Genomic DNA, 24,191 nt, shown 5'->3' on the forward strand with positions numbered 1-24,191 from the left:
GGCGTCTCCAGAGTGTGTCTGTGAAATTCCACCTCAAAATACAGATCATTTATTATAGCTTGTCAAATTTGCCCCTTTTTGTGTGTGAGCAAAAACACACTGGTTTTGTGTGTCCCTTTAAATGCAAATGAGCTTTAGCTCCGCCTCTGTTCAGAAGAGGGCGGAGTCTTTACACAAGCTTCAGAAACTCCAGCTATAGAGCTGGTAAGTCCCGCCCCTTCCGTAAAACCCCGCTGGACCTCAACGTTGAAAAATCGTCAATGCAAGTGAATGGGAGAAAATAATTATTTTCTGGTCCCGTTTGAATTGTGCCATGAATGTGAACATATGTTGTCTGAATTTTTTATATAATCTTTCATGTCACGAGTTTGACAGTGTATGGTATGATTCTTCGGCTAGCAGTTGTGGAAAAGACATAACGAGAAAGACTACATGTCGCCTATGTGACGTCACCCCATAAAGTTGACTTACCCGTGGTTTTCGCCAACCTCAACGATTTTGTCCTCTCCCTGAAAGAAGGAGGTGAAGTGCATCAAAGACACAGCCATGTTTAGCGGGATTCGTGAGCTAGTGTCCGTGTGCTAGTGCTGGTGACGTTTCAAACGCGTCGAGAGTTGTAGTCCACAAAGTGCTCTCACACAAAGTCTAACCTTATCAAACTTCTACCCGCTAAATTGTAGCATTCTTTACACAAAAAGTTATATAAAAAATTCACAGACAACATATGTTCATATTCATGGCACAATTCAAACGGGACCAGAAAATAATTATTTTCTCCCATTCACTTGCATTGACGATTTTTCAACCTAGAGGTCCAGTTGGGGTTTTACGGATGGGCGGGACTTACCAGCTCTATAACAACACAGGCCAATCTCACTCATCCAGAATCACCAGTAGCGAGCGCATATTATAAGATCCTCTTCCTGAGTGAAATCTGATCAGCTTATTTTTTGACACGCTTGCAGAGAAAGGCTCACCAGAACAGTTACTGGGTTTCACTCTTCATGTTTTCTGTGTTGGTAGATGCACCGGAGACCCGATTATAGCACTTACACGCGGACAAACTCTCATGATATTTCACCTTTAACTACCAGTGCATTTTATATTTATTGAAGAGAACATTGAAACATCACACAACTTTGTTTGTTAAACATCCTTGAACGAAAATGTTTCAGATAGAATGCATCGTATTCTTCAAAGCGTGTCGTCGAAGTCTTCATCAGTGAGAAACAGTGGGTTATAGGACAGCTTTGGCGTCTTGGCCCGTTCACAGAGTGTGTGATCAGAACCTGAAGGCTTGAGTGTGTGTTCAGAACCTGAAGGCTTGAGTGTGTGACTGCTGGTGTTACTGGACACAGAAACGCCCCACACACACGTCTCGTCATCGGGAGGAGATCTGCGCTCTTCACCATCTTCCACTTCTGTGGGATAAGCCATCGCTGTGTCATCACTGCTCTGAGGGAAAGCCTGGTCTTGATCATCATCCTCTTCCTCATCAACACTGAGGAACTGATCCCATCTGGAGTCCTTCTCAGGCCTCTGACCCGCAGACACTGAAGGAGTTACGCTGGGTCTGGTCCCGGCGACAGCTGGCGGCTTGTGCTGCTGTTTATCTCCAGGGTTCTCCACTGCGTGTGTGTGTGTGGAGCTGTAAACAGCCTGGCGGGATGATGGGAGATTTGTGCGACGGCGCGGGATCACGTCACCTGACCCTGAGCTGAACCTCCTGTCGTGCTGCAAGAGATACAAGACATCAGACCTGCGTCTCAATGTCCACTATCCACCCTAAACAGTGTGTGAGATTACAATAAGTGCGTCTTAATGTCCACTATCCACCCTAAACAGTGTGTGAGATTACAATAAGTGCGTCTCAATGTCCACTATCCACCCTAAACAGTGTGTGAGATTACAATAAGTGCGTCTCAATGTCCACTATCCACCCTAAACAGTGTGTGAGATTACAATAAGTGCGTCTCAATGTCCACTATCCACCCTAAACAGTGTGTGAGATTACAATAAGTGCGTCTCAATGTCCACTATCCACCCTAGACAGTGTGTGAGATTACAATAAGTGTGTCTCAGTGTCCCCTATCCACCCTAAACAGTGTGTGAGATTACAATAAGTGCGTCTCAATGTCCACTATCCACCCTAAACAGTGTGTGAGATTACAATAAGTGTGTCTCAATGTCCACTATCCACCCTAAACAGTGTGTGAGATTACAATAAGTGCGTCTCAATGTCCACTATCCACCCTAGACAGTGTGTGAGATTACAATAAGTGTGTCTCAATGTCCCCTATCCACCCTAAACAGTGTGTGAGATTACTCTCGACAGAAAGAATACACACTTTGAGGGAGTAGTGTAAGCCGGCAAGAGTGAAGTGTGTTTTCTCCTAGATCAGGGTATTTTGCAGATGTGTGTGTGTGTGTGTGTTTCACCAGATGTGGCCTCTTCAGCCCAGAGCAGCCGGTCCAGGACTCCTCTTCCTCACACACATCAGGAGAGCGCTTCACACTGGAGGCTTTCTGCCGTTTCCTGTTCACAAATACTACACAGAGTTAAACATTGCCATTTCTTCACATGGTTAATAATAAAGTCTGAAAATACTAGACAAGTTAAGCATTTTCCATGATGCTTCTGTGCGAAGATTCTTTGTTTTTATTAATAATTACAAGATTTTCAACTCTTTCCCTGCCAGGGTTCTGGTCACTTTCACAAGACGGCCCTCAGAATATTTGAATACATCTGAACATGCAATATATCAAAAGAAAGAACAGAGTCTCTGCCTGTAAACAACAAAAAATCTGGTTTATTCTAGCTTAATTCTTTTGTAAGTTTCATAAAAAAAAGCAAAATTTTGAGCAAAAAAACGGAGAAATAGAATTTTTGTCAAAATCTTCGTCCAAATGTGATTCAGAGCGATGATGAAAACACAGAAGCAGTATCAGGGCCCGTCTACGCGGAGCCTGGCCACTCCCTATTAACTCCTATTGTACCGAATGTTAGCTGCAGTTCCACCAGAGTTCCACTGGGGGCGCTCGCAGACGAGTGCAAAATGAATGGGAGTCTATGGAGCTAGACGGCTAAATTTGTCTCTTTCACCCGATTGCCGTTGAGAAATCTCAGATTTGATTGTAGGTTTTGCAAGTTCAACATGGTTTATAGGTCGAAAGTTGAACGAATGAGTACTTGTGTCCTTTCGATTTCTTACAGGTTGAGTTGTTGTTGCCCATAACACGCTAGCATTCTGCTAATGAACGCCGATTGGTCAGTGAAGGACTGATTACGACCAGAGATACCGCTTGATGGCATCGTGTCATCCGAAGCGGGACCAGAAACAAACAAAACAAAAACTCTTCTAGCACGTGTTTACCTGTGTCAGCTGTGTTGTGTGTTTGCCTGTGTCAGCTGTGTCGTGTGTTTGCCTGTGTCAGCTGTGTCGTGTGTTTGCCTGTGTCAGCTGTGTCGTGTGTTTGCCTGTGTCAGCTGTGTCGTGTGTTTGCCTGTGTCAGCTGTGTCGTGTGTTTGCCTGTGTCAGCTGTGTCGTGTGTTTGCCTGTGTCAGCTGTGTCGTGTGTTTGCCTGTGTCAGCTGTGTCGTGTGTTTGTCTGTGTCAGCTGTGTCGTGTGTTTCCCTGTGTCAGCTGTGTCGTGTGTTTGCCTGTGTCAGCTGTGTCGTGTGTTTGCCTGTGTCAGCTGTGTCGTGTGTTTACCTGTGTCAGCTGTGTCGTGTGTTTACCTGTCAGCTGTGTCGTGTTTACCTGTGTCAGCTGTGTCGTGTGTTTACCTGTCAGCTGTGTCGTGTTTACCTGTGTCAGCTGTGTCGTGTGTTTACCTGTCAGCTGTGTCGTGTTTACCTGTGTCAGCTGTGTCGTGTGTTTACCTGTGTCAGCTGTGTCGTGTTTACCTGTGTCAGCTGTGTCGTGTGTTTACCTGTGTCGGCTGTGTCGTGTGTTTGCCTGTGTCGGCTGTGTCGTGTGTTTGCCTGTGTCGGCTGTGTCGTGTGTTTGCCTGTGTCGGCTGTGTCGTGTGTTTGCCTGTGTCGTGTTTCCCTGTGTCAGCTGTGTCGTGTGTTTGCCTGTGTCAGCTGTGTCGTGTGTTTGCCTGTGTCAGCTGTGTCGTGTGTTTACCTGTGTCAGCTGTGTCGTGTGTTTGCCTGTGTCAGCTGTGTCGTGTGTTTGCCTGTGTCGGCTGTGTCGTGTTTCCCTGTGTCAGCTGTCGTGTGTTTGCCTGTGTCAGCTGTGTCGTGTGTTTGCCTGTGTCAGCTGTGTCGTGTGTTTACCTGTGTCAGCTGTGTCGTGTGTTTGCCTGTGTCAGCTGTGTCGTGTGTTTGCCTGTGTCAGCTGTGTCGTGTGTTTGCCTGTGTCAGCTGTGTCGTGTGTTTGCCTGTGTCGGCTCTGTCGTGTGTTTCCCTGTGTCGGCTGTGTCGTGTGTTTGCCTGTGTCGGCTGTGTCGTGTGTCGGCTGTGTCGTGTGTTTGCCTGTGTCAGCTGTGTCGTGTGTTTCCCTGTGTCAGCTGTGTCATGTGTTTGCCTGTGTCAGCTGTATCATGTGTTTGCCTGCGTCAGCTGTGTCGTGTGTTTGCCTGTGTCGGCTGTGTCGTGTGTTTGCCTGTGTCGGCTGTGTCGTGTGTTTGCCTGTGTCAGCTGTGTCGTGTGTTTCCCTGTGTCAGCTGTGTCGTGTGTTTGCCTGTGTCAGCAGTGTCATGTGTTTGCCTGTGTCAGCTGTGTCGTGTGTTTGCCTGTGTCGGCTATGTCGTGTTTACCTGTCTCGGCTGTGTCGTGTGTTTCCCTGTGTCGGCTGTGTCGTGTGTTTGCCTGTGTCAGCTGTGTTGTGTGTTTGCCTGTGTCAGCCGTCGTGTGTTTGCCTGTGTCAGCTGTGTCGTGTGTTTGCCTGTGTCAGCTGCGTCGTGTGTTTACCTGTGTCAGCTGTGTCGTGTGTTTGCCTGTGTCAGCTGTGTCGTGTGTTTGCCTGTGTCAGCTGTGTCGTGTGTTTGCCTGTGTCAGCTGTGTCGTGTGTTTCCCTGTGTCAGCTGTGTCGTGTGTTTGCCTGTGTCAGCTCTGTCGTGTGTTTGCCTGTGTCGGCTGTGTCGTGTGTTTGGCTATGTCGGCTATGTCGTGTTTACCTGTCTCGGCTGTGTCGTGTGTTTGCCTGTGTCGGCTGTGTCGTGTATTTGCCTGTGTCGGCTGTGTGTCGTGTGTTTGCCTGTGTCGTGTGTTTGCCTGTCTCGGTTGTGTCGTGTGTTTGCCTGTGTCAGCTGTGTCGTGTGTTTGCCTGTGTCAGCTGTGTCATGTGTTTGCCTGTGTCAGCTGTGTCGTGTGTTTGCCTGTGTCGGCTATGTCGTGTTTACCTGTCTCGGCTGTGTCGTGTGTTTCCCTGTGTCGGCTGTGTCGTGTGTTTGCCTGTGTCAGCTGTGTCGTGTTTACCTGTGTCAGCTGTGTCGTGTGTTTGCCTGTGTCAGCTGTGTCGTGTGTTTGCCTGTGTCGTGTGTTTCCCTGTGTCAGCTGTGTCGTGTGTTTGCCTGTGTCAGCTCTGTCGTGTGTTTGCCTGTGTCGGCTGTGTCGTGTGTTTGCCTGTGTCGGCTATGTCGTGTTTACCTGTCTCGGCTGTGTCGTGTGTTTGCCTGTGTCGGCTGTGTCGTGTATTTGCCTGTGTCGGCTGTGTGTCGTGTGTTTGCCTGTGTCGTGTGTTTGCCTGTGTCAGCTGTGTCGTGTGTTTCCCTGTGTCAGCTGTGTCGTGTGTTTGCCTGTGTCGGCTGTGTCGTGTGTTTGCCTGTGTCAGCTGTGTCGTGTGTTTGCCTGTGTCGGCTGTGTCGTGTGTTTGCCTGTGTCGTGTGTTTCCGTGTCGGCTGTGTCGTGTGTTTCCCTGTCGGCTGTGTCGTGTTTACCTGTGTCGGCTGTGTCGTGTGTTTCCCTGTGTCGGCTGTGTTGTGTGTTTCCCTGCCGGCTGTGTCGTGTTTACCTGTGTCGGCTGTGTCGTGTGTTTCCCTGTCGGCTGTGTCGTGTTTCCCTGTGTCGGCTGTGTCGTGTGTTTCCCTGTGTCGTGTGTTTCCCTGTGTCGTGTTTACCTGTGTCGGCTGTGTCGTGTTTACCTGTGTCGTGTGTTTGCCTGTGTCGGCTGTGTGTCGTGTGTTTGCCTGTGTCGGCTGTGTCGTGTGTTTCCCTGTGTCGGCTGTGTCGTGTGTTTCCCTGTGTCGTGTTTACCTGTGTCGGCTGTGTCGTGTTTACCTGTGTCGTGTGTTTGCCTGTGTCGGCTGTGTGTCGTGTGTTTGCCTGTGTCGGCTGTGTCGTGTGTTTCCCTGTGTCGGCTGTGTCGTGTGTTTCCCTGTTGGCTGTGTCGTGTGTTTCCCTGTGTCGGCTGTGTCGTGTGTTTGCCTGTGTCGGCTGTGTGTCGTGTGTTTGCCTGTGTCGTGTGTTTCCCTGTCGGCTGTGTCGTGTGTTTCCCTGTCGGCTGTGTCGTGTGTTTCCCTGTGTCGGCTGTGTCGTGTGTTTCCCTGTCGGCTGTGTCGTGTGTTTACCTGTGTCAGCTGTGTCGTGTGTTTGCCTGTGTCAGCTGTGTCGTGTGTTTGCCTGTGTCAGCTGTGTCGTGTGTTTCCCTGTGTCGGCTATGTCGTGTTTACCTGTGTCGGCTGTGTCGTTTTTTTCCCTGTGTCGGCTATGTCGTGTTTACCTGTGTCGGCTGTGTCGTGTTTACCTGTCTCGGCTGTGTCGTGTGTTTCCGTGTGCTTCCCTGTGTCGGCTGTGTCGTGTGTTTGCCTGTGTCGGCTGTGTCGTGTGTTTTCCTGTGTCAGCTGTGTCGTGTGTTTGCCTGTGTCGGCTGTGTCGTGTGTTTGCCTGTGTCGTGTGTTTCCGTGTCGGCTGTGTCGTGTTTACCTGTGTCGTGTGTTTGCCTGTGTCGGCTGTGTGTCGTGTGTTTGCCTGTGTCGGCTGTGTCGTGTGTTTCCCTGTGTCGGCTGTGTCGTGTGTTTCCCTGTTGGCTATGTCGTGTGTTTCCCTGTGTCGTGTGTTTGCCTGTGTCAGCTGTGTGTCGTGTGTTTGCCTGTGTCGTGTGTTTCCCTGTGTCATGTGTTTCCCTGTCGGCTGTGTCGTGTGTTTCCCTGTGTCGGCTGTGTCGTGTGTTTCCCTGTCGGCTGTGTCGTGTGTTTACCTGTGTCAGCTGTGTCGTGTGTTTGCCAGTGTCAGCTGTGTCGTGTGTTTGCCTGTGTCAGCTGTGTCGTGTGTTTCCCTGTGTCGGCTATGTCGTGTTTACCTGTGTCGGCTGTGTCGTGTGTTTCCCTGTGTCGGCTATGTCGTGTTTACCTGTGTCGGCTGTGTCGTGTTTACCTGTGTCGGCTGTGTCGTGTGTTTGCCTGTGTCGGCTGTGTCGTGTGTTTGCCTGTGTCGGCTGTGTGTCGTGTGTTTGCCTGTTTCGGCTGTGTCGTGTGTTTCCCTGTGTCGTGTGTTTGCCTGTGCAGCTGTGTCGTGTGTTTGCCTGTGTCAGCTGTGTCGTGTGCTTCCCTGTGTCAGCTGTGTCGTGTGTTTACCTGTGTCGTGTGTTTGCCTGTGTCAGCTGTGTCGTGTGTTTGCCTGAGTCAGCTGTGTCGTGTGTTTGCCTGTGTCAGCTGTGTCGTGTTTACCTGTGTCGGCTGTGTCGTGTGTTTGCCTGTGTCGGCTGTGTCGTGTGTTTCCGTCGGCTCTGTCGTGTTTACCTGTGTCGGCTGTGTCGTGTGTTTCCCTGTGTTATGTGGGAGTGTTCTAATCTGTGTTTCGTTGCAGTTGTCCTGATAGCTCACCTGCAATCAATGGGTTAATTGGTGCCACCTGAAGGGAGCCACTTTAAATCTTGGACACATGCTCTCACTCTCTCTCTCTCGTCTTGCAGCCAGAACTGCAGCAGTAGTGTTTCTGCTTCTACAGTCCCCTTTTTCTTTAATACTAAATAAACTTTATTTTGATTGGCAAACTTTTGTTGTCATGTCCTTTATGTTGCATCCCTAGAGCCAGGGTTGTAACATAATGGGGGCTCGTCCAATTTGGTTGGTAAAAAGCATTTGTTTCTTTTGATATTTTGGGGACTGTATTTGTTTATTCCCTTTGATTGAGGTCATTTGGTGAGTATGGTTGTTTGAGTATTTTTGAATATATGCATGAGTTTTCCCGGTTAGGAAGGGTGAGAGTTCCAGCTGGGTTGATTATTCGATCCTTCCATCGGTTCACTCTTTTATTTTTCCTTTTTTGTTTTCGAGGTTATTCTGGGTGGAGACTTGTTCTCTGTCGGGGGTAAGTATTTCAGAACTGTGACCTTTGATTAAATGGCTCACAGTTGCTGAGGTTTTGCTTTTAAAGTCGCCTTGTGCCCGGTACACCTCAGAAGATAGATAGGAGTTAGAAGTGTTAGGCAGGTATCCGGGTGTATCTCATGTGCTTTATATTGTGTTTGAGCTCAGCAACCATGCTCACTTTTTGATGGAAGTGAAAGAGGAATACTTAAGTTAGGTGAGTTAAAAAAAATTTGAGGTACTGTAGTGTTTATTTGGTCCATGATCCTAACTTTAGGCCGTGTGTCCACCAAAGCGTTTTTAGCCAGCTGAAAACGCTAGGCGCTCTGCTAAAAACGCTCAGCTGTGGGCGCTTGAGAGCGTTTTGGCAGCGCAGCGTTTTTTCAGTTGAGACGGTTGAGACCGAGACACTTTGCTTGTTATGATACGGAATATCCGCGAAAGTCTTACTAGTATCTCATTTCACACATATTTTGTTTCTGTGTTGATTCTATATTAAAATGTCAATACAATGTAATGTATTTTATCTGGCTCTTGATTTTGTTCCGTTATTATGCTTGTTGTTGTCATCTGTTGACGTTGTACAAGCAGAATCATGTGGCGGACGCGGTTGGTCGGTGTGGTATTAGTCCCGCCCCTCCTCCACTGTGATTGGACGGTTGGGTAAAAAGTGACAGTGATGAGCGCTGCGTTTTACCAAAAGTTGAACATTCTTCAACTCTCGGCGACCGGTAAAAAACGCCGAACGCTCGGCGCTTCAGCGTGAAAAAGACGCTCAGCGCCTCGTTACGCTCATGGCGTTTTAAAAACGCGGCGCTCCCATTGAAAACAATTGAAAAAACACGCCAGCCGCGAGTAAAAACGCTTTGGTGGACACACGGCCTTAGTGTGTTAGCAGTGTTTGTGTGAAGTTCCTTTGTGGACTTTTTGTGTAGACTAATGCCCAGGATTGCCTTTAGATATTCGTGATTGCTTGGGGTGAGTAATCTTCTGTGGTTGGGTTAGTTCTACTTCTGTGTAAGGCTTTAAAAGCTTTGTTTGAGAGCATTTTTGCTGCTATTTGTCATTTTTGTAGCTCTGTGCTATTGGACCTGTTGTGTTAGCTGAACTTCTGTGTAGGAAGTAGTGTTACTACTTAAGTGTAGTTAGTGTTGAGTTTAGTAATGGCTTCTTTAGAAGACTTCCTAAAGGAACCTTCAGAGGAGTTACTTGAGTTTTTCACAAAGGATCAACTTTTGCAGTTGTCCTCTCATTATGATATTCCCATCACAAGTAGTGAGAAGCGACTGAAGGATAGTGTGAAGGAAATCATTAGAAGTGTTTTGATTGACAATGGTGTCTTGAAGGTTAAGCAGGTTTCCCCACAATCCATGACTGCTCCTTTGTCTGAAGCTGCCATTGAGCTTAGGCTCCGAGAGCTAGCTTTCCAGGAGAAACAGCTAGAGGTTAATAGAAAATTAAGAGAGAGTGAACAAGAGGCTAGGGAGAAGGATAGAAAATTAAGAGAGAAAGAAATGCTTCTTGAACATGAACGGTCTCTTAAAGAGTTGGAATTAAAAGCGGCTGCTTTAACTCCAAGAGGTTATGTTTCTCCATTTGATGTTGGTAGACATATTAAGTTGGTACCTCCTTTTTCTGAGAAAGATGTTGAGAGATATTTTTCTCATTTTGAACGGGTGGCAACCACATCAAAGTGGCCTAGGACTATGTGGACTTTGCTTTTACAAAGTATCTTGGTAGGTAAAGCTCAGGAAGCTTATTCCACTCTAAGCCTTGAGAAGAGTGCTAATTATGATGAGGTTAAAGCAGCTATATTGAAGGCATATGAGCTGGTTCCTGAAGCTTACCGCCAGCGCTTTCGAGGTTGTACAAAACTTGCTCACGATACTTATGTTGAGTTTGCAAAACAGAAGGAGAATCTGTTTGATCGGTGGTGTACATCTCAGAAGGTGGAAAGTAAGGAACATCTTAGACAACTCATTTTGCTTGAGGAATTTAAAAACTGTCTGCCTGAGGTTGTTTCGGTTTATTTGAATGAGCAGAAGGCAGTGACTTTAGAACAAGCTGCAATCTTGGCAGATGAGTTTGTCTTAACCCATAAGGTACATTTTGGTGACAAACGGGCTGAGTTTCAGGACCAGATTGAGCACAGTAGGTCTCGGTTTGTAAAGTCTGTGCCCTTTGCCTCATCACCTGCCAATAAAATGACTAATGATGGTTTGATTTCAGAAAGGGCTTGTTTTTATTGTAAGAGACCAGGTCATCATATCGCAGATTGTCCTGTTTTAAGTAAGAAACAGAAGTCCGCAAAGACTGTAGCATTTGTAAGCCCTGTGCCAAGCCTTCCTTTGGCATCTTCAGTTGCTAATGTTTCATGCAAGAAAGGTGAGTTAGCTGGCTCATCATCATTTCTGATGGATGGTTTTGTGTATCTGTCTTCTGACCCTGAACACAGGCAAGCTATCAAGATCTGGAGAGATACTGGAGCTTTTCAATCTGTGATTTTATGTAATGTCTTGTCCTTCAATGAAAAGTCAGCTCAAGGTTCAGAGGTAATTGTTAAAGGTTTTGGTGGGGGATTTTTGTCTATGCCTTTACATAGCATTAATTTCCAATCAGATTTAATCTCTGGTGATGTTGTTGTGGCACTTAGTTCCCAGATTCCCATAGATGGGTTGTCCTTTATCCTAGGGAATGATCTAGCTGGTGGGAAGGTGTTAGCTGTCCCTGAAGTAACCTCTACTGTCCTCAAGTCAGATGGTCCAGACGAACTTGAATTGGCATTTCCAGAAACTTTTCCTGTCTGTGCAACTACTCGTGCTATTGCTAAGAGGCAAGTTGAAGCCAAATCTTCCAACAGTCAATCTGTGATTCCACTTTATGATACTTTCATGGCCCAAGGTGACATGAACTTGGCAGGGAGTGGAAAGATGTTTCCATCTCGTGAACAGTTAATTCTTGAGCAAAAGCAAGACCCCACTTTGTCACCCATGTTTGAAGATTTAGTGTCTGATGAAGTGCTATCAAATGTTGCTTCTTGTTATTTTGTTAGTGATGGTGTTTTGATGAGAAAGTGGACAGATCCAAAAATACCATGTGAGGATGACTGGAGTAGTGTGTTTCAAGTGGTGGTTCCAGAAGTTTATCGATCTGACCTATTGTATCTTGCCCATGATCATTGTCTGTCTGGTCACTTGGGGGTCAGGAAAACTTTGGATCGTGTGTTAAGGCATTATTTTTGGCCTGTGGTGAAGACCTACTGCAAAGAGTTTGAGAGAGATTGGGATGATGGCATTCCTCTACTCCTCTTCGCAGTTAGAGAGGTGGTTCAGGAATTTCTTGGTTTCAGTCCAGCTGAACTTGTGTTTGGCCATACTGTGAGGGGGCCCTTGAAATTGGTAATGGAGAAATGGTTAGATGTTGAGCATTCTATTCCTACAACCCTCTTGGACATTGTCTAATTTTCGTTTTAGGCTTAGTAGAGCTTGTGAACTGGCCAAAGAGAATTTGAAAGCAGCCCAGGATATGAAGACTTGGTATGACCAAAAGGCTAAACATTGTGTGTTCTGTTCAGGAGACCAAGTGCTGGTGCTCTTACCAATATTGGGTTCTGCATTGCAGGCTCAATATAGTGGACCGTATACCATTGATCGGAAAGTTGGTGAGTGTAACTACTTGGTTAAGACTCCGGGTTGTAAAGAGAAAGTCCGCATGTGCCATGTGAATTTACTCAAACCTTACTTTGACCGTAATCAAACAGGGTCTACAGAGGTTAAGGCCTTGGCTGCACTGAATGCTCCATCTACTGAGACCATAGAAGGTGTTGCTGTCTCTGAGATTGCTCAGAATAGATTGCCAAATTTTAAAATCTTGGCTGATTTAGACATTCATTTATCGTATCTAAATCTCTCTGCGCGCTCTGATGTTATTCAGTTAATTGGTCAATATTTGGCCTTGTTTTCTGATGTTCCATCTTGTACCAATGTGCTAGAGTTTGACATTGATGTAGGCCAAGCTAACCCTATTAAGCAACACCCATATAGATGGTTAGTGGTTAGTGGCATAGGTTAAAGTGATGGAGCCTGTTTTTGCAGGGAATTCGTTTGGCGGATGCTTTGTCAAGGTCGTAAGTGCTTGTTTATATTTCATGTACTTGGTGACTTTGCCATAGGTTATTCTAAGGCAATATTTTAAGGGTGGGAGTGTTATGTGGGAGTGTTCTAATCTGTGTTTCGTTGCAGTTTTCCTGATAGCTCACCTGCAATCAATGGGTTAATTGGTGCCACCTGAAGGGAGCCACTTTAAATCTTGGACACATGCTCTCACTCTCTCTCTCTCGTCTTGCAGCCAGAACTGCAGCAGTAGTGTTTCTGCTTCTACAGTCCCCTTTTTCTTTAATACTAAATAAACTTTATTTTGATTGGCAAACTTTTGTTGTCATGTCCTTTATGTTGCATCCCTAGAGCCAGGGTTGTAACACCCTGTGTCGGCTGTGTCGTGTTTACCTGTGTCGGTTGTGTCGTGTGTTTACCTGTGTCGGCTGTGTCGTGTGTTTCCCTGTGTCGGCTGTGTCGTGTGTTTCCCTGTGTCGGCTGTGTCGTGTTTACCTGTGTCGGCTGTGTCGTGTGTTTCCCTGTGTCGGCTGTGTCGTGTGTTTCCCTGTGTTGGCTGTGTCGTGTGTTTACCTGTCTCGGCTGTGTCGTGTTTACCTGTCTCGGCTGTGTCGTGTGTTTGCCTGTGTCGGCTGTGTCGTGTGTTTCCCTGTGTCTCCCTGTGTCGTGTGTTTCCCTGTGTCGGCTGTGTCGTGTGTTTCCCTGTGTCGGCTGTGTCGTGTGTTTCCCTGTGTCGGCTGTGTCGTGTGTTTCCCTGTGTCGGCTGTGTCGTGTGTTTCCCTGTGTCGGCTGTGTCGTGTGTTTGCCTGTGTCGGCTGTGTCGTGTGTTTGCCTGTGTCGTGTGTTTACCTGTGTCGGCTGTGTCGTGTGTTTCCCTGTGTCGGCTGTGTCGTGTGTTTCCCTGTGTCGGCTGTGTCGTGTGTTTCCCTGTGTCGGCTGTGTCGTGTGTTTCCCTGTGTCGGCTGTGTCGTGTGTTTCCCTGTGTCGGCTGTGTCGTGTGTTTCCCTGTGTCGGCTGTGTCGTGTGTTTCCCTGTGTCAGCTGTGTCGTGTGTTTGCCTGTCGGCTGTGTCGTGTGTTTACCTGTCTCGGCTGTGTCGTGTTTACCTGTCTCGGCTGTGTCGTGTGTTTGCCTGTGTCGGCTGTGTCGTGTGTTTCCCTGTGTCGTGTGTTTCCCTGTGTCGTGTGTTTCCCTGTGTCGGCTGTGTCGTGGGTTTCCCTGTGTCGGCTGTGTCGTGTGTTTCCCTGTGTCGGCTGTGTCGTGTGTTTGCCTGTGTCGGCTGTGTCGTGTGTTTGCCTGTGTCGGCTGTGTCGTGTGTTTGCCTGTGTCGGCTGTGTCGTGTGTTTACCTGTCTCGGCTGTGTCGTGTGTTTACCTGTCTTGGCTGTGTCGTGTGTTTCCCTGTGTCGGCTGTGTCGTGTGTTTCCCTGTGTCGGCTGTGTCGTGTGTTTCCCTGTGTCGGCTGTGTCGTGTGTTTCCCTGTGTCGGCTGTGTCGTGTGTTTCCCTGTGTCGGCTGTGTCGTGTGTTTCCCTGTGTCAGCTGTGTCGTGTGTTTGCCTGTGTCGGCTGTGTTGTGTGTTTCCCTGTGTCGGCTGTGTTGTGTGTTTGCCTGTGTCGGCTGTGTCGTGTGTTTACCTGTCTCGGCTGTGTCGTGTGTTTACCTGTGTCGGCTGTGTCGTGTGTTTCCCTGTGTCGTGTGTTTCCCTGTGTCGGCTGTGTCGTGTGTTTCCCTGTGTCGGCTGTGTCGTGTGTTTCCCTGTGTCGGCTGTGTCGTGTGTTTCCCTGTGTCGGCTGTGTTGTGTGTTTCCCTGTGTCGGCTGTGTCGTGTGTTTACCTGTGTCGGCTGTGTCGTGTGTTTGCCTGTGTCGGCTGTGTCGTGTGTTTGCCTGTGTCGGCTGTGTTGTGTGTTTCCCTGTGTCGGCTGTGTTGTGTGTTTCCCTGTGTCGGCTGTGTTGTGTGTTTCCCTGTGTCGGCTGTGTTGTGTGTTTCCCTGTGTCAGCTGTGTTGTGTGTTTCCCTGTGTCAGCTGTGTTTCCCTGTGTCAGCTGTGTTGTGTGTTTCCCTGTGTCAGCTGTGTTTCCCTGTGTCAGCTGTGTTGTGTGTTTACCTGTGTCAGCTGTGTTGTCGATGCCTCGAGAGGAAAGAAATTGCAGAGCGCGAAAGCACCAAAGTGACTGAAGGATTGCCGTAAAGCAGTATCTCTGGTCGTACGATGTGTTTGACGTCATTGACACTTTAAAATACTTTTTAAAGCAAATAAGTGACTCTAAAAAATCTAACACCCAGCAATGTATAATTTCTTTGCATCTCCTTTCGAATACAACACTCAAATTACTAGACAAAAAATTATATCCTGAGGAAAGTGGATTTTGAGGGGTATAGTGCCATAGACCTCCATTCATTCTGAACTCGCCTGCGAGCGCCCTCATATGGACAGAGACGTGTTACTGCAGCCAGTCCAGAAACCGGAAGTAACCAGAGAGTGCCAATTCTCTTCATATTAGACATTGCCTGCGTCCCAATGTGCATAGTATCCATCCTAAATTGTATGTGACATTAGTAATTGTCAATACTATTTAGGGCAGATAGGGTGGATAGTATGCACATTGGTACGCAGCTATACTCTGGAGAAGAAGAAGCTGATGTACTGCCTGTGTTTGGATCAGGAGATGCTGTGCTGTGTAATAGCGCCACCTACATTATAACAGTGGACACACTGAGAGCTGCAGGAACTCGTCAGTGGCGGGGGAAGAGTTGATAGCCACAGTATTGAGCCTTGCTAACTCATGAAGCTGACCTGGTTCCCTGACTTCTGAACCTCTGTGTTTCTGTATAGATGTGCCGGTCCTCTTCCTCCTCATCTTCCTCTTCATCTGGACCCTCAGATGTGGCATCGGTGTATTTACTCCAGCGGCTCACATGATGACACGCTTCCTGACACAGGCACAGAGACATGACAATCGCATCGTTTCTCTTCATGAGCGTCCATCAGTGCTTTACCTGTGATTTACTCCTCTGATCTCCATCCAGGCCTTCATCCTCTTCCTCATCCTCGTCATCCTCTTCCCTTTAAAACATTGAGTTGGTCAGAGGGTCAGTCACCTGAAGCTCACCTTCCTTCACATATTCATCTACTCAGAAATGCTTTGCATTAAAACTGCATTTCATACGCATGATGAGCCTTTTTGAATTTCTTCATTACAATTAATTTTTTTATATTTTTGGGGTGAAAAAGTAAAAAATATCAGGGTTGAACTGTCCTGATATCATAAAGTAATTAAAATATTGAAAAAATAATAATAATCCGACAAACTTTTAACTGATTAACAGAACTACTCTACATCTTAATTATTCTTGAGAAGCTTTAGTCTACCACTCAGTCATGTGGTGCAGACAAATGTTTTAAAGTCTCTTAAAATATCAGATCATTTGACCTTTTTATGACACGATAAATATAGTGTTTACCTTGGAAAATATATGTATATATATTAAACTATTTTTATTTTTTTTATGATGATTAAGATTTGTACACTCACATGCATTCAAGGTGTAAATAAAATGAAACTTTAGGCTGGTTGTGTTGGGGAAAGTTATTTTTTAAAAGTAATGTAATTACAATAGCGAAGAGTTCCTATAGCGTGGGTTAGTGTTAGGGTTAGTTAGCTAAACCTGACGTAGGAGTAAATGGTTAGTGTTAGGGTTAGTTAGCTAAACCTGACTCTGAGGTAGGAGTAAATGAGTTCCTCCAGAAGGAGTCCTAGTTCCTGCGGGGCAAACACGTCAACAACCAGGACAGTTAGTTCTAGAACTATGAACTGTTCCTCCGGTGCGAGAGCTGCTCATACCTGATTATTACTCCCTAAAATAACTAACTGTGTTACTTATTTACTTTCTCTGGAAAGTAATGCATTACGTTACTTTTCTCAGCTGGGCTAGGCTTGCTTGCCTAATAATAACAAAGTTAAAAACAAAGTGTATTTGAGTAATTTAACATTTAATTGCAGGTTTGCATGATATTCTGAGTTTGCATTTCAGTGTTTTACTCATTATGAGGAATATGAGTCAGTGTTTGTGTAAGTGAGAGGAGTAAACGCTCTAGATCTACAAACCCCATCATGTTCACACACACACACACACACACACACCCCTCTGCACTTACCCACAATCCCTCTCTACATGAGGACAGCAGAGCCGTCAGTACATGGGAAACTAACATGCGTTACTTAGTGGAAAACATAACTCAGATATTTTGTTGTAAATGTAAAAGTAATGAGTCACTAGTAACTTGAAAAAGTAATCTGATTACATTACTGGCGTGACCTGTGATGTGTTACTCCCCTCAGAGGTCGTGTCTTCAGAGTGTGTGTGTGTTTCTCACTGCTGTGACCCGAGTGTGTGTGTGTTCGTGTTTCTCACTGCTGTGACCCGAGTGTGTGTGTGTGTGTTTCTCACCGCTGTGACCCGAGTGTGTGTGTGTGTGTTTCTCACCGCTGTGACCCGAGTGTGTGTGTGTGTTTCTCACCGCTGTGACCCGAGTGTGTGTGTGTGTGTTTGTCACCGCTGTGACCCGAGTGTGTGTGTGTGTGTTTGTCACCGCTGTGACCCGAGTGTGTGTGTGTGTGTTTCTCACCGCTGTGACCCGAGTGTGTGTGTGTGTGTGTGTGTGTGTTTATCACCGCTGTGACCTGAGTGTGTGTGTGTGTGTGTGTTTCTCACCGCTGTGACCCGAGTGTGTGTGTGTGTGTGTTTCTCACCGATGTGACCCGAGTGTGTGTGTGTGTGTTTGTCACCGCTGTGACCCGAGTGTGTGTGTGTGTGTTTCTCACTGCTGTGACCCGAGTGTGTGTGTGTGTGTGTTTCTCACCGCTGTGACCCGAGTGTGTGTGTGTTTCTCACCGCTGTGACCCGAGTGTGTGTGTGTGTGTGTGTGTGTGTTTGTCACCGCTGTGACACGAGTGTGTGTGTGTGTGTGTTTGTCACCGCTGTGACCCGAGTGAGTGTGTGTGTGTGTGTGTGTTCCTCACCGCTGTGACCCGAGTGTGTGTGTGTGTGTGTGTCACCGCTGTGACCCGAGTGTGTGTGTGTGTGTTTCTCACCGCTGTGACCCGAGTGTGTGTGTGTTTCTCACCGCTGTGACCCGAGTGTGTGTGTGTGTGTGTGTGTGTGTGTTTGTCACCGCTGTGACACGAGTGTGTGTGTGTGTGTGTTTGTCACCGCTGTGACCCGAGTGAGTGTGTGTGTGTGTGTGTGTTCCTCACCGCTGTGACCCGAGTGTGTGTGTGTGTGTGTGTCACCGCTGTGACCCGAGTGTGTGTGTGTGTGTTTGTCACCGCTGTGACCCGAGTGTGTGTGTGTGTTTATCACCGCTGTGACCTGAGTGTGTGTGTGTGTGTGTGTTTCTCACCGCTGTGACCCGAGTGTGTGTGTGTGTGTGTTTCTCAACGCTGTGACCCGAGTGTGTGTGTGTGTGTGTGTGTTTGTCACCGATGTGACCCGAGTGTGTGTGTGTGTTTTAGGGCTGTCAATCTTCCTCTATATTACTATTCGAATTCCATTCCTTATTTTATTTAATATTCGAATAATATTCGAATATTAAATGCTCAAATTCATCCTATTATTAATATTTACGACATTACACAGTCTTATGGATCGCCAATGCGTGATGTTGATCGGTCTCATATCTTCACAGATAAACCGTCAGTTTGTCTGTTATTGCCTTTTGGCAGACAGCTGGTAGCAGTTGAGCCCCGTGATGAGGAGAGAGAGAGAGGCAGAACATAAGTAATTCTTGCCTGTTTTAGCGGCGGTTCCTTGGACAGATCGCCTAGCTTGTCAGGTTGTAAGTTGTCATAAAAAAAATAACGTATATTTTCCTCTCCGTTTTGGCCTTCCGTCCACAATGAGACGGCGTTTTTATTATTGAAAACGAACTCCAAAGTGGATATATTTGAAGACGCCGTTTTCACGTTGTAGTGTGGACTGAGAATCAAATTGTTGATCTCCGTTACCGTGGAGACATTCTTCTCCGCGACTTTTGACAGTTGTTCTGATGATACAGCGTGGATAACGTGCACAATTGTGTTACGATTCAAAAACTTTATTGTTTATCAGACGAAACAAAAGCATTTAATTTTCACAAGTGTGTGCCAAGGCGGCGAGAAAGACAAGATTGCATTTTTTTTTTAAATATACATAAAAAAGCAATATTCGAATAGGAACTTCAGCATTCGAATAGTATTGATTTTTTTAATATTCGAATTATATTCGAATTTCGGAATTCGTTCCAACAGCCCTAGTGTGTTTGTCACCGCTGTGACCCGAGTGTGTGTGTGTGTGTTTATCACCGCTGTGACCCGAGTGTGTGTGTGTGTGTGTTTATCACCGCTGTGACCCGAGTGTGTGTGTGTGTGTGTGTGTGTTTATCACCGCTGTGACCCGAGTGTGTGTGTGTGTGTGTGTTTATCACCGCTGTGACCCGAGTGTGTGTGGTTGTGTGTTTATCACCGCTGTGACCCGAGTGTGTGTGTGTTTCTCACCGCTGTGACCCGAGTGTGTGTGTGTCCTCCAGTTGTCCTCGCAGAGCATTGAGCTTCTGAACGTGCCGTCTACAGTCCGCTGCCACCCCCCGACCAAACTCCTGCAACACACACACACACACACACACACAGTGAACGCTGACACACACTCAGGACTCACCACACCAGGTCACGCTGTGCTTGTGTTTCATTACCTTTCTCAGCGACTGCTTCTCTCCACACACTTTGCACACCCAGCTCTTGCTCTTCTTCACCTGGAGAAGGAGATCTTTACTCTACTATTGCTGACACTGAGAATCAGTTTAGCAGTGACACCAATATCACAAACCGATTTCAATATAGGTTTGTTCGTATGTCCGGTTACGGTACAGCACGTCAGTCTTTCTTAAAAGAGTAAGATCACCAAAATATGAAGATTCAGTTCTGCATGCGTCGTGATGCTCTCATGAATGCACGTGGAGATTAATATTTTGTAAATAAAGTGGTAAATTGTTTTTTTGCGCAAACAAAGCACTTGTGTCGCCTTTACTGCCGTTCTGGGGCTTGACAGTGGTAGTTGCATAGACTGTCAATGGAGGGACAGACATCTCTCAGATTTCATCAAAACCATCTTCATTCTGGAGATGAACAACGGTCTTATGGGTTTGGAGCGACATGAGGAAGAGTAAATACTGACTGAATTTACATTTTTGGGTGAACTAACCCTTTAAGCTAAAGCTGAAAACTATACAGGAGTCCGGCCAGCTGGTACATTACTATAATATTACAGGTTAAAGTTAACAACAGTCCAAATTAAATTAAACTGCTATTTATTTTTACATATAATAAGCAACACTTCAATATATATATAAATACAAAATATTTTAAATTGCACATAAGGACGGTTTTGATTATAATTCGGTGCCTGTCATTAAAACTTCTTATGACAGTTTATTTAAATATACAATAAACATCACTACATGTTTAGTACAAATATAATGTATGTAATATACAGTGCATATTATTTAGCAAAACGTTCCTCTGGAGTTATTTTTTCAAGTTACCAAATGAATGTCGTAATAAAACTGACAGATTTTTAGAGCTCAGACTATATTTCATATCAAAAGTAACAACGCTTATTGTCAGTATGTTTAGTGAAGCTTTAATCACAATCATAAGCAAACATGGATGATCTAGAATTGAAGAGCTGAGATCGGTAATCGATTAATCAAACCGGTTTAACATTGATTCCGAACTAAAGGCGACAGGAAAATAAACACTACCTGCTGTACTTGAAAGGTTTGACAGGAGAAACATCTCACAACATGAAACTCTTGAACCATGTTGGGTAGTTTCTACAGTCCGGAGAATAAAAGTACATTTATTTCACTCGTATGAAAGACAGAGCTCATATTTGTGTTTCGCGCCCACTGTTTGTTTTCTTCTTCTTCTTCTACGGGTTCCTCTCGAGCAGGAAATGACGTCAGAGGCGCACACCGATGAACGCATAGTCTATGGATGAACGAACGAACGAGAGTGTGTGAGTTGTTTTGTAACAAATGTAAATTGGAGAAAGGCATTGCTTTTGCCAAGTAAATTTTGTGTATCCAACAAAATTAAGGAAATTAATTATAAAATCCTTCATAAACTCGATCAACTCGTCCATTTCTAAATATTGTGATATTGATGAAACTTGCTCTTTGTGGTTCTGTTGAAGAAACAGCTGCCTATTTACTTTGTAATTGTAGTATAACCAACACACTTTAGGCTGATTTAAACACTTGTGCTTTTAGCTCTACTAATGTGAACCATACTCTCAACCTTAAAGAAATTATCTTTTATGATGAAAACCCAAAGCTGCTGTGCCTTGAATATGTTGTTAATCTCTTTATCTTGTGTGCAAAACTCTTCATTTACAAGCAAACATGGCTCAAGTCTCCTTTACACTTTCCTCTTTTCTTGCTGAATTTAACTCTTTTATTTCTATAAATAACAAAAAAGTGCAAAATTCCTTATGCATTAAGACGATGTATTCAAAGATATGATTTAACCTTATTATTGTGCTTTTCTTTTTTCTTTTCAGAGTATTTATATTTTTTGATGTATGCAAATAATAAAAAGATTTATTTATTTATTTGTATCTTTGTTGTTGTTGTTATGTTATGTTCATTGAAAGATATACAACCACGCTTCATTTCCCTGATCACGTATTTATGCATGTATAAGTTCTGCAATAAAAAAAATAAAAAAAGAGGGATTCAGCAAATCTGGCAGATGCAGATTCACATGACAATTTATATCTCTCAAACATACACACATACCTGGCAAGTTTCACTATTTTAATGAGAAAACACACACACACACACACACACACACACACACACACACACACAAACAGGCGCACATATCGTTGTGGGGACTCTCCATAGACGTAATGGTTTTTATACAGTACAAACTGTATATTCTGTTCCCTTACACTAACCCTACCCCTAAACCTACCCATCACAGAAAACTTTCTGCATTTTTACGTTGTCAAAAAAATATCATTTAGTATGTTTATTAACCCATTTTCCTCATGGGGACCGCTGTCTGGTCCCCACAATGAAGGTGATCTCAGGTTTTACTATCCTTGTGGGGACAATTGGTTCCCATAATGTAATATAAACCAAAACACACACACACACACACACACACACACACACAGTGTTTGAGAGACTTTGGTCTTTATTGATCAGCGAGTGTCACTATAAGCACTTTGTGATTCAGCTCCAAAATTAAAACAAAGTTTCATTGTAATAATAGAAAAGCAACAATAAAAGAACAGCTGGACGGAAGAATATTCCCTTTCAATAATGCAGTAAATCAAGACGTTTAACCTATTGATTAACAAGCTGAAATCAACATGTAGAACTGCTAAATTATTTCATAACTCTCTGCACTTGCAGCATTAAACATCATTAGACGTCTGTCATCATAGTGTTTCACTGATTATGTTAAAACAACTTTATTTCATCTGAGCACTTCAGTTAAAATCCCCTTCACTCCACTAAAAGAGTCGAGTGTGTGGATACGGTTTCAAAGATAGTGTTGCAGAGTGTCAAAGATATGGATGTGGATTCATTTCGACTGAGTTTTTTTGTACAGTTGTATTCAAGTTTAAAATATAAAAGAAAATGAAAGATTCTTCAATGATGCACTTTAAAATGTTTTGTGGCCCCAGCCAAGTAATCCTAGCACAGTTCTGAGTCCCGTGAGCAGAGGAGGATCATGGGTCACTTGAGGGAGAAGCCGCCGCTGAATCCCGATGAGAAGGCAAACGGACTGAGCTTATAGCCAGAGCCGCTGTAGAACTTATTCTGAAACTCCACCCTGAGAGAGAGAGAGAGAGAGAGAGAGAGGGGGAGGGAGAGGGAGAGAGAGAGAGAGAGAGAGAGGGGGGGAGGGAGAGAGAGAGAGGAGAGATTAATAGAGCTCTAGCGACGCTTGTTTAGATGTTTTTTGCAAAAATGCTTCTTACAGGGTTAATGTGAGTGAGAGAGTGAGTGAGTGGGTGAGTGAGTGAGTGAGTGAGTGAGTGAGTGAGTAAGTGAGAGTGATAATATGTGAGTGAGTGAGTGTGTGTGTGTGTGTGTGTGTGTGAGAAAGTGAGTGAGTGAGAGTGTGTGTGTGTGTGTGTGTGTGTGTGTGTGTGTGTGTGTGTGTGTGTGTGTGAGTGAGTGAGTGTTAGCCAGTGAGTGAGTGAGTGAGTGTGTTAGTGAGTGAGTGAGTGTGTGTTAGTCAGTGAGTGAGTGAGTGAGTGAGTGAGTGAGTGAGTGAGTGTGAGTGAGTGAATGCGAGTGAGTGAGTGAGTGAGTGAGTGAGTGAGTGTGAGTTAGTGAGTGAGTGAGTGTGAGTTAGTGAGTGAGTGAGTGAGTGAGTGAGTGTGAGTTAGTCAGTGAGTGAGTGAGTGAGTGAGTGAGTGTGAGTGAGTGAGTGTGAGTGAGTGAATGCGAGTGAGTGAGTGAGTGAGTGTGTTAGTGAGTGAGTGAGTGAGTGAGTGAGTGAGTGTGAGTGAGTGAGTGAGTGAGTGAGAGAGAGTGTGTTCAAGATTTTCTCACCAGTGCAGTCGGAGAGCATGCAGGAAAGCGGACAGTCCCTCCATGATGAGCAGGATAGAGACGGTCAGCACAGCAAACGCAGCGAATATAAACACCATGATGATGGAGCCCAGATAACTGAGCTGCTGGAAGGAGATCCGCATCACCATCAGCCACAGCACCTCCGACAGCTCTGAAACACACACACACACACACACACACACACGTGAGGAGACGCTCCTCAGAGGCAATGGCGGTGAGCAAGGCTGAGGGCCCAGAGCTGCAGGTAGCAGTGAAACACACACACACACACACACACACGGACACACACACGGACACACTTACGGGCGTGAGCGAGGCTGAGGGCCCAGAGCCGCAGGTAGGAGGCGGTGTTGGAGATGCAGCCCAGACAGTACTCGATGGTGTGTATCGCCTGGTGCATGAACACATTCGCCGCATCAAACTCCTGACACACAGCAGACAGACAGGGCACAAAGAGTGAGGAGATCATTAATCACAGATCTGAGGAACTGTTCACCTACATTCTGTCATCATTTTCTCATCCTCATGTGGTTCAAAACTTGTATGACTTTATTTGTGACGCAAAGCTTTGTCATGACTTGAGAAGACCTGGAATTGTAGAGCATGATGCTGTTATTTATTTATGGTAGATTGGCCATATGACCAAAAGTTGAAAAACATTGAACTTTGTTGCAGTGCATCCATTGAAAATTTCAGACGGGCAAGTCCAGTTGTGCTTCAGATCAGGCAAATCATTATATTCAATTTCAGAGCATCATTATTTAATGCTTTGCAAATCTGTTTGAACGAATCATTAAAAATAACTTGTTAAAAGAATGATTAATATAAAAACGATTTCCCTCTTACCTCTTCTTCTCCTCCTCCTCTTGCATCCTCCTCTCCCTGGTGAGTATTAATAGAGCCGTTTTCTGCTAGCAGAGGACGCCTGTCTCCCTACAGAAGACCAGAGCATAGTTATATACACACACACACACTGAAAACACACACTCTCATTGAAAACACACACACACACACACACACACACACACACACTCACACTCACTGTGCTAACACTCACTGTGCTCACACTCACTGTGCTCACACTCACTGTGCTCACACTCACTGTACTGACTGTACTGACTGTACTCAAACTCACTGTACTCACTGTACTCACACTCACTGTACTGACTGTACTCACACTCACTGTACTGACTG

The 24,191-nt window shown here is 45.5% G+C and overlaps 2 protein-coding genes across 3 annotated transcripts in view; both read right to left on the reverse strand.

Annotated features, from left to right (window-relative positions):
• Nucleotides 1–831: 831 nt before the first annotated feature.
• Nucleotides 832–20,403, reverse strand: mrnip (MRN complex interacting protein). The gene is made up of 7 exons (XM_081383570.1): nucleotides 20,163–20,403; nucleotides 19,095–19,154; nucleotides 18,901–19,001; nucleotides 15,365–15,431; nucleotides 15,162–15,298; nucleotides 2,440–2,536; nucleotides 832–1,734 (listed from the first exon to the last, which is right to left on the reverse strand). The coding sequence occupies exons 1-7, from the start codon at nucleotides 20,220–20,222 to the stop codon at nucleotides 1,195–1,197; spliced, it is 1,062 nt and encodes a 353-aa protein (XP_081239696.1). The 5' UTR covers nucleotides 20,223–20,403; the 3' UTR covers nucleotides 832–1,194.
• Nucleotides 20,404–21,588: 1,185 nt separating this feature from the next.
• The window catches only part of tcirg1b (T cell immune regulator 1, ATPase H+ transporting V0 subunit a3b), a 33,403-nt gene continuing 30,800 nt past the window's right edge, over nucleotides 21,589–24,191 (reverse strand). For both annotated transcript variants that reach the window (XM_081383572.1, XM_081383571.1), the window contains 4 exons: nucleotides 23,844–23,930; nucleotides 23,301–23,421; nucleotides 22,977–23,148; nucleotides 21,589–22,248 (listed from right to left, as the gene is read on the reverse strand). In XM_081383572.1, the coding sequence (XP_081239698.1) occupies nucleotides 22,152–22,248; nucleotides 22,977–23,148; nucleotides 23,301–23,421; nucleotides 23,844–23,930 (477 nt within the window). In that variant the 3' untranslated portion in view covers nucleotides 21,589–22,151. The remainder of the gene's footprint in view (nucleotides 22,249–22,976; nucleotides 23,149–23,300; nucleotides 23,422–23,843; nucleotides 23,931–24,191) is intronic.

The sequence above is a fragment of the Scardinius erythrophthalmus genome, assembly GCF_964197995.2.
Source record: "Scardinius erythrophthalmus genome assembly, chromosome: 13".
NCBI lineage: Eukaryota > Metazoa > Chordata > Actinopteri > Cypriniformes > Leuciscidae > Scardinius > Scardinius erythrophthalmus.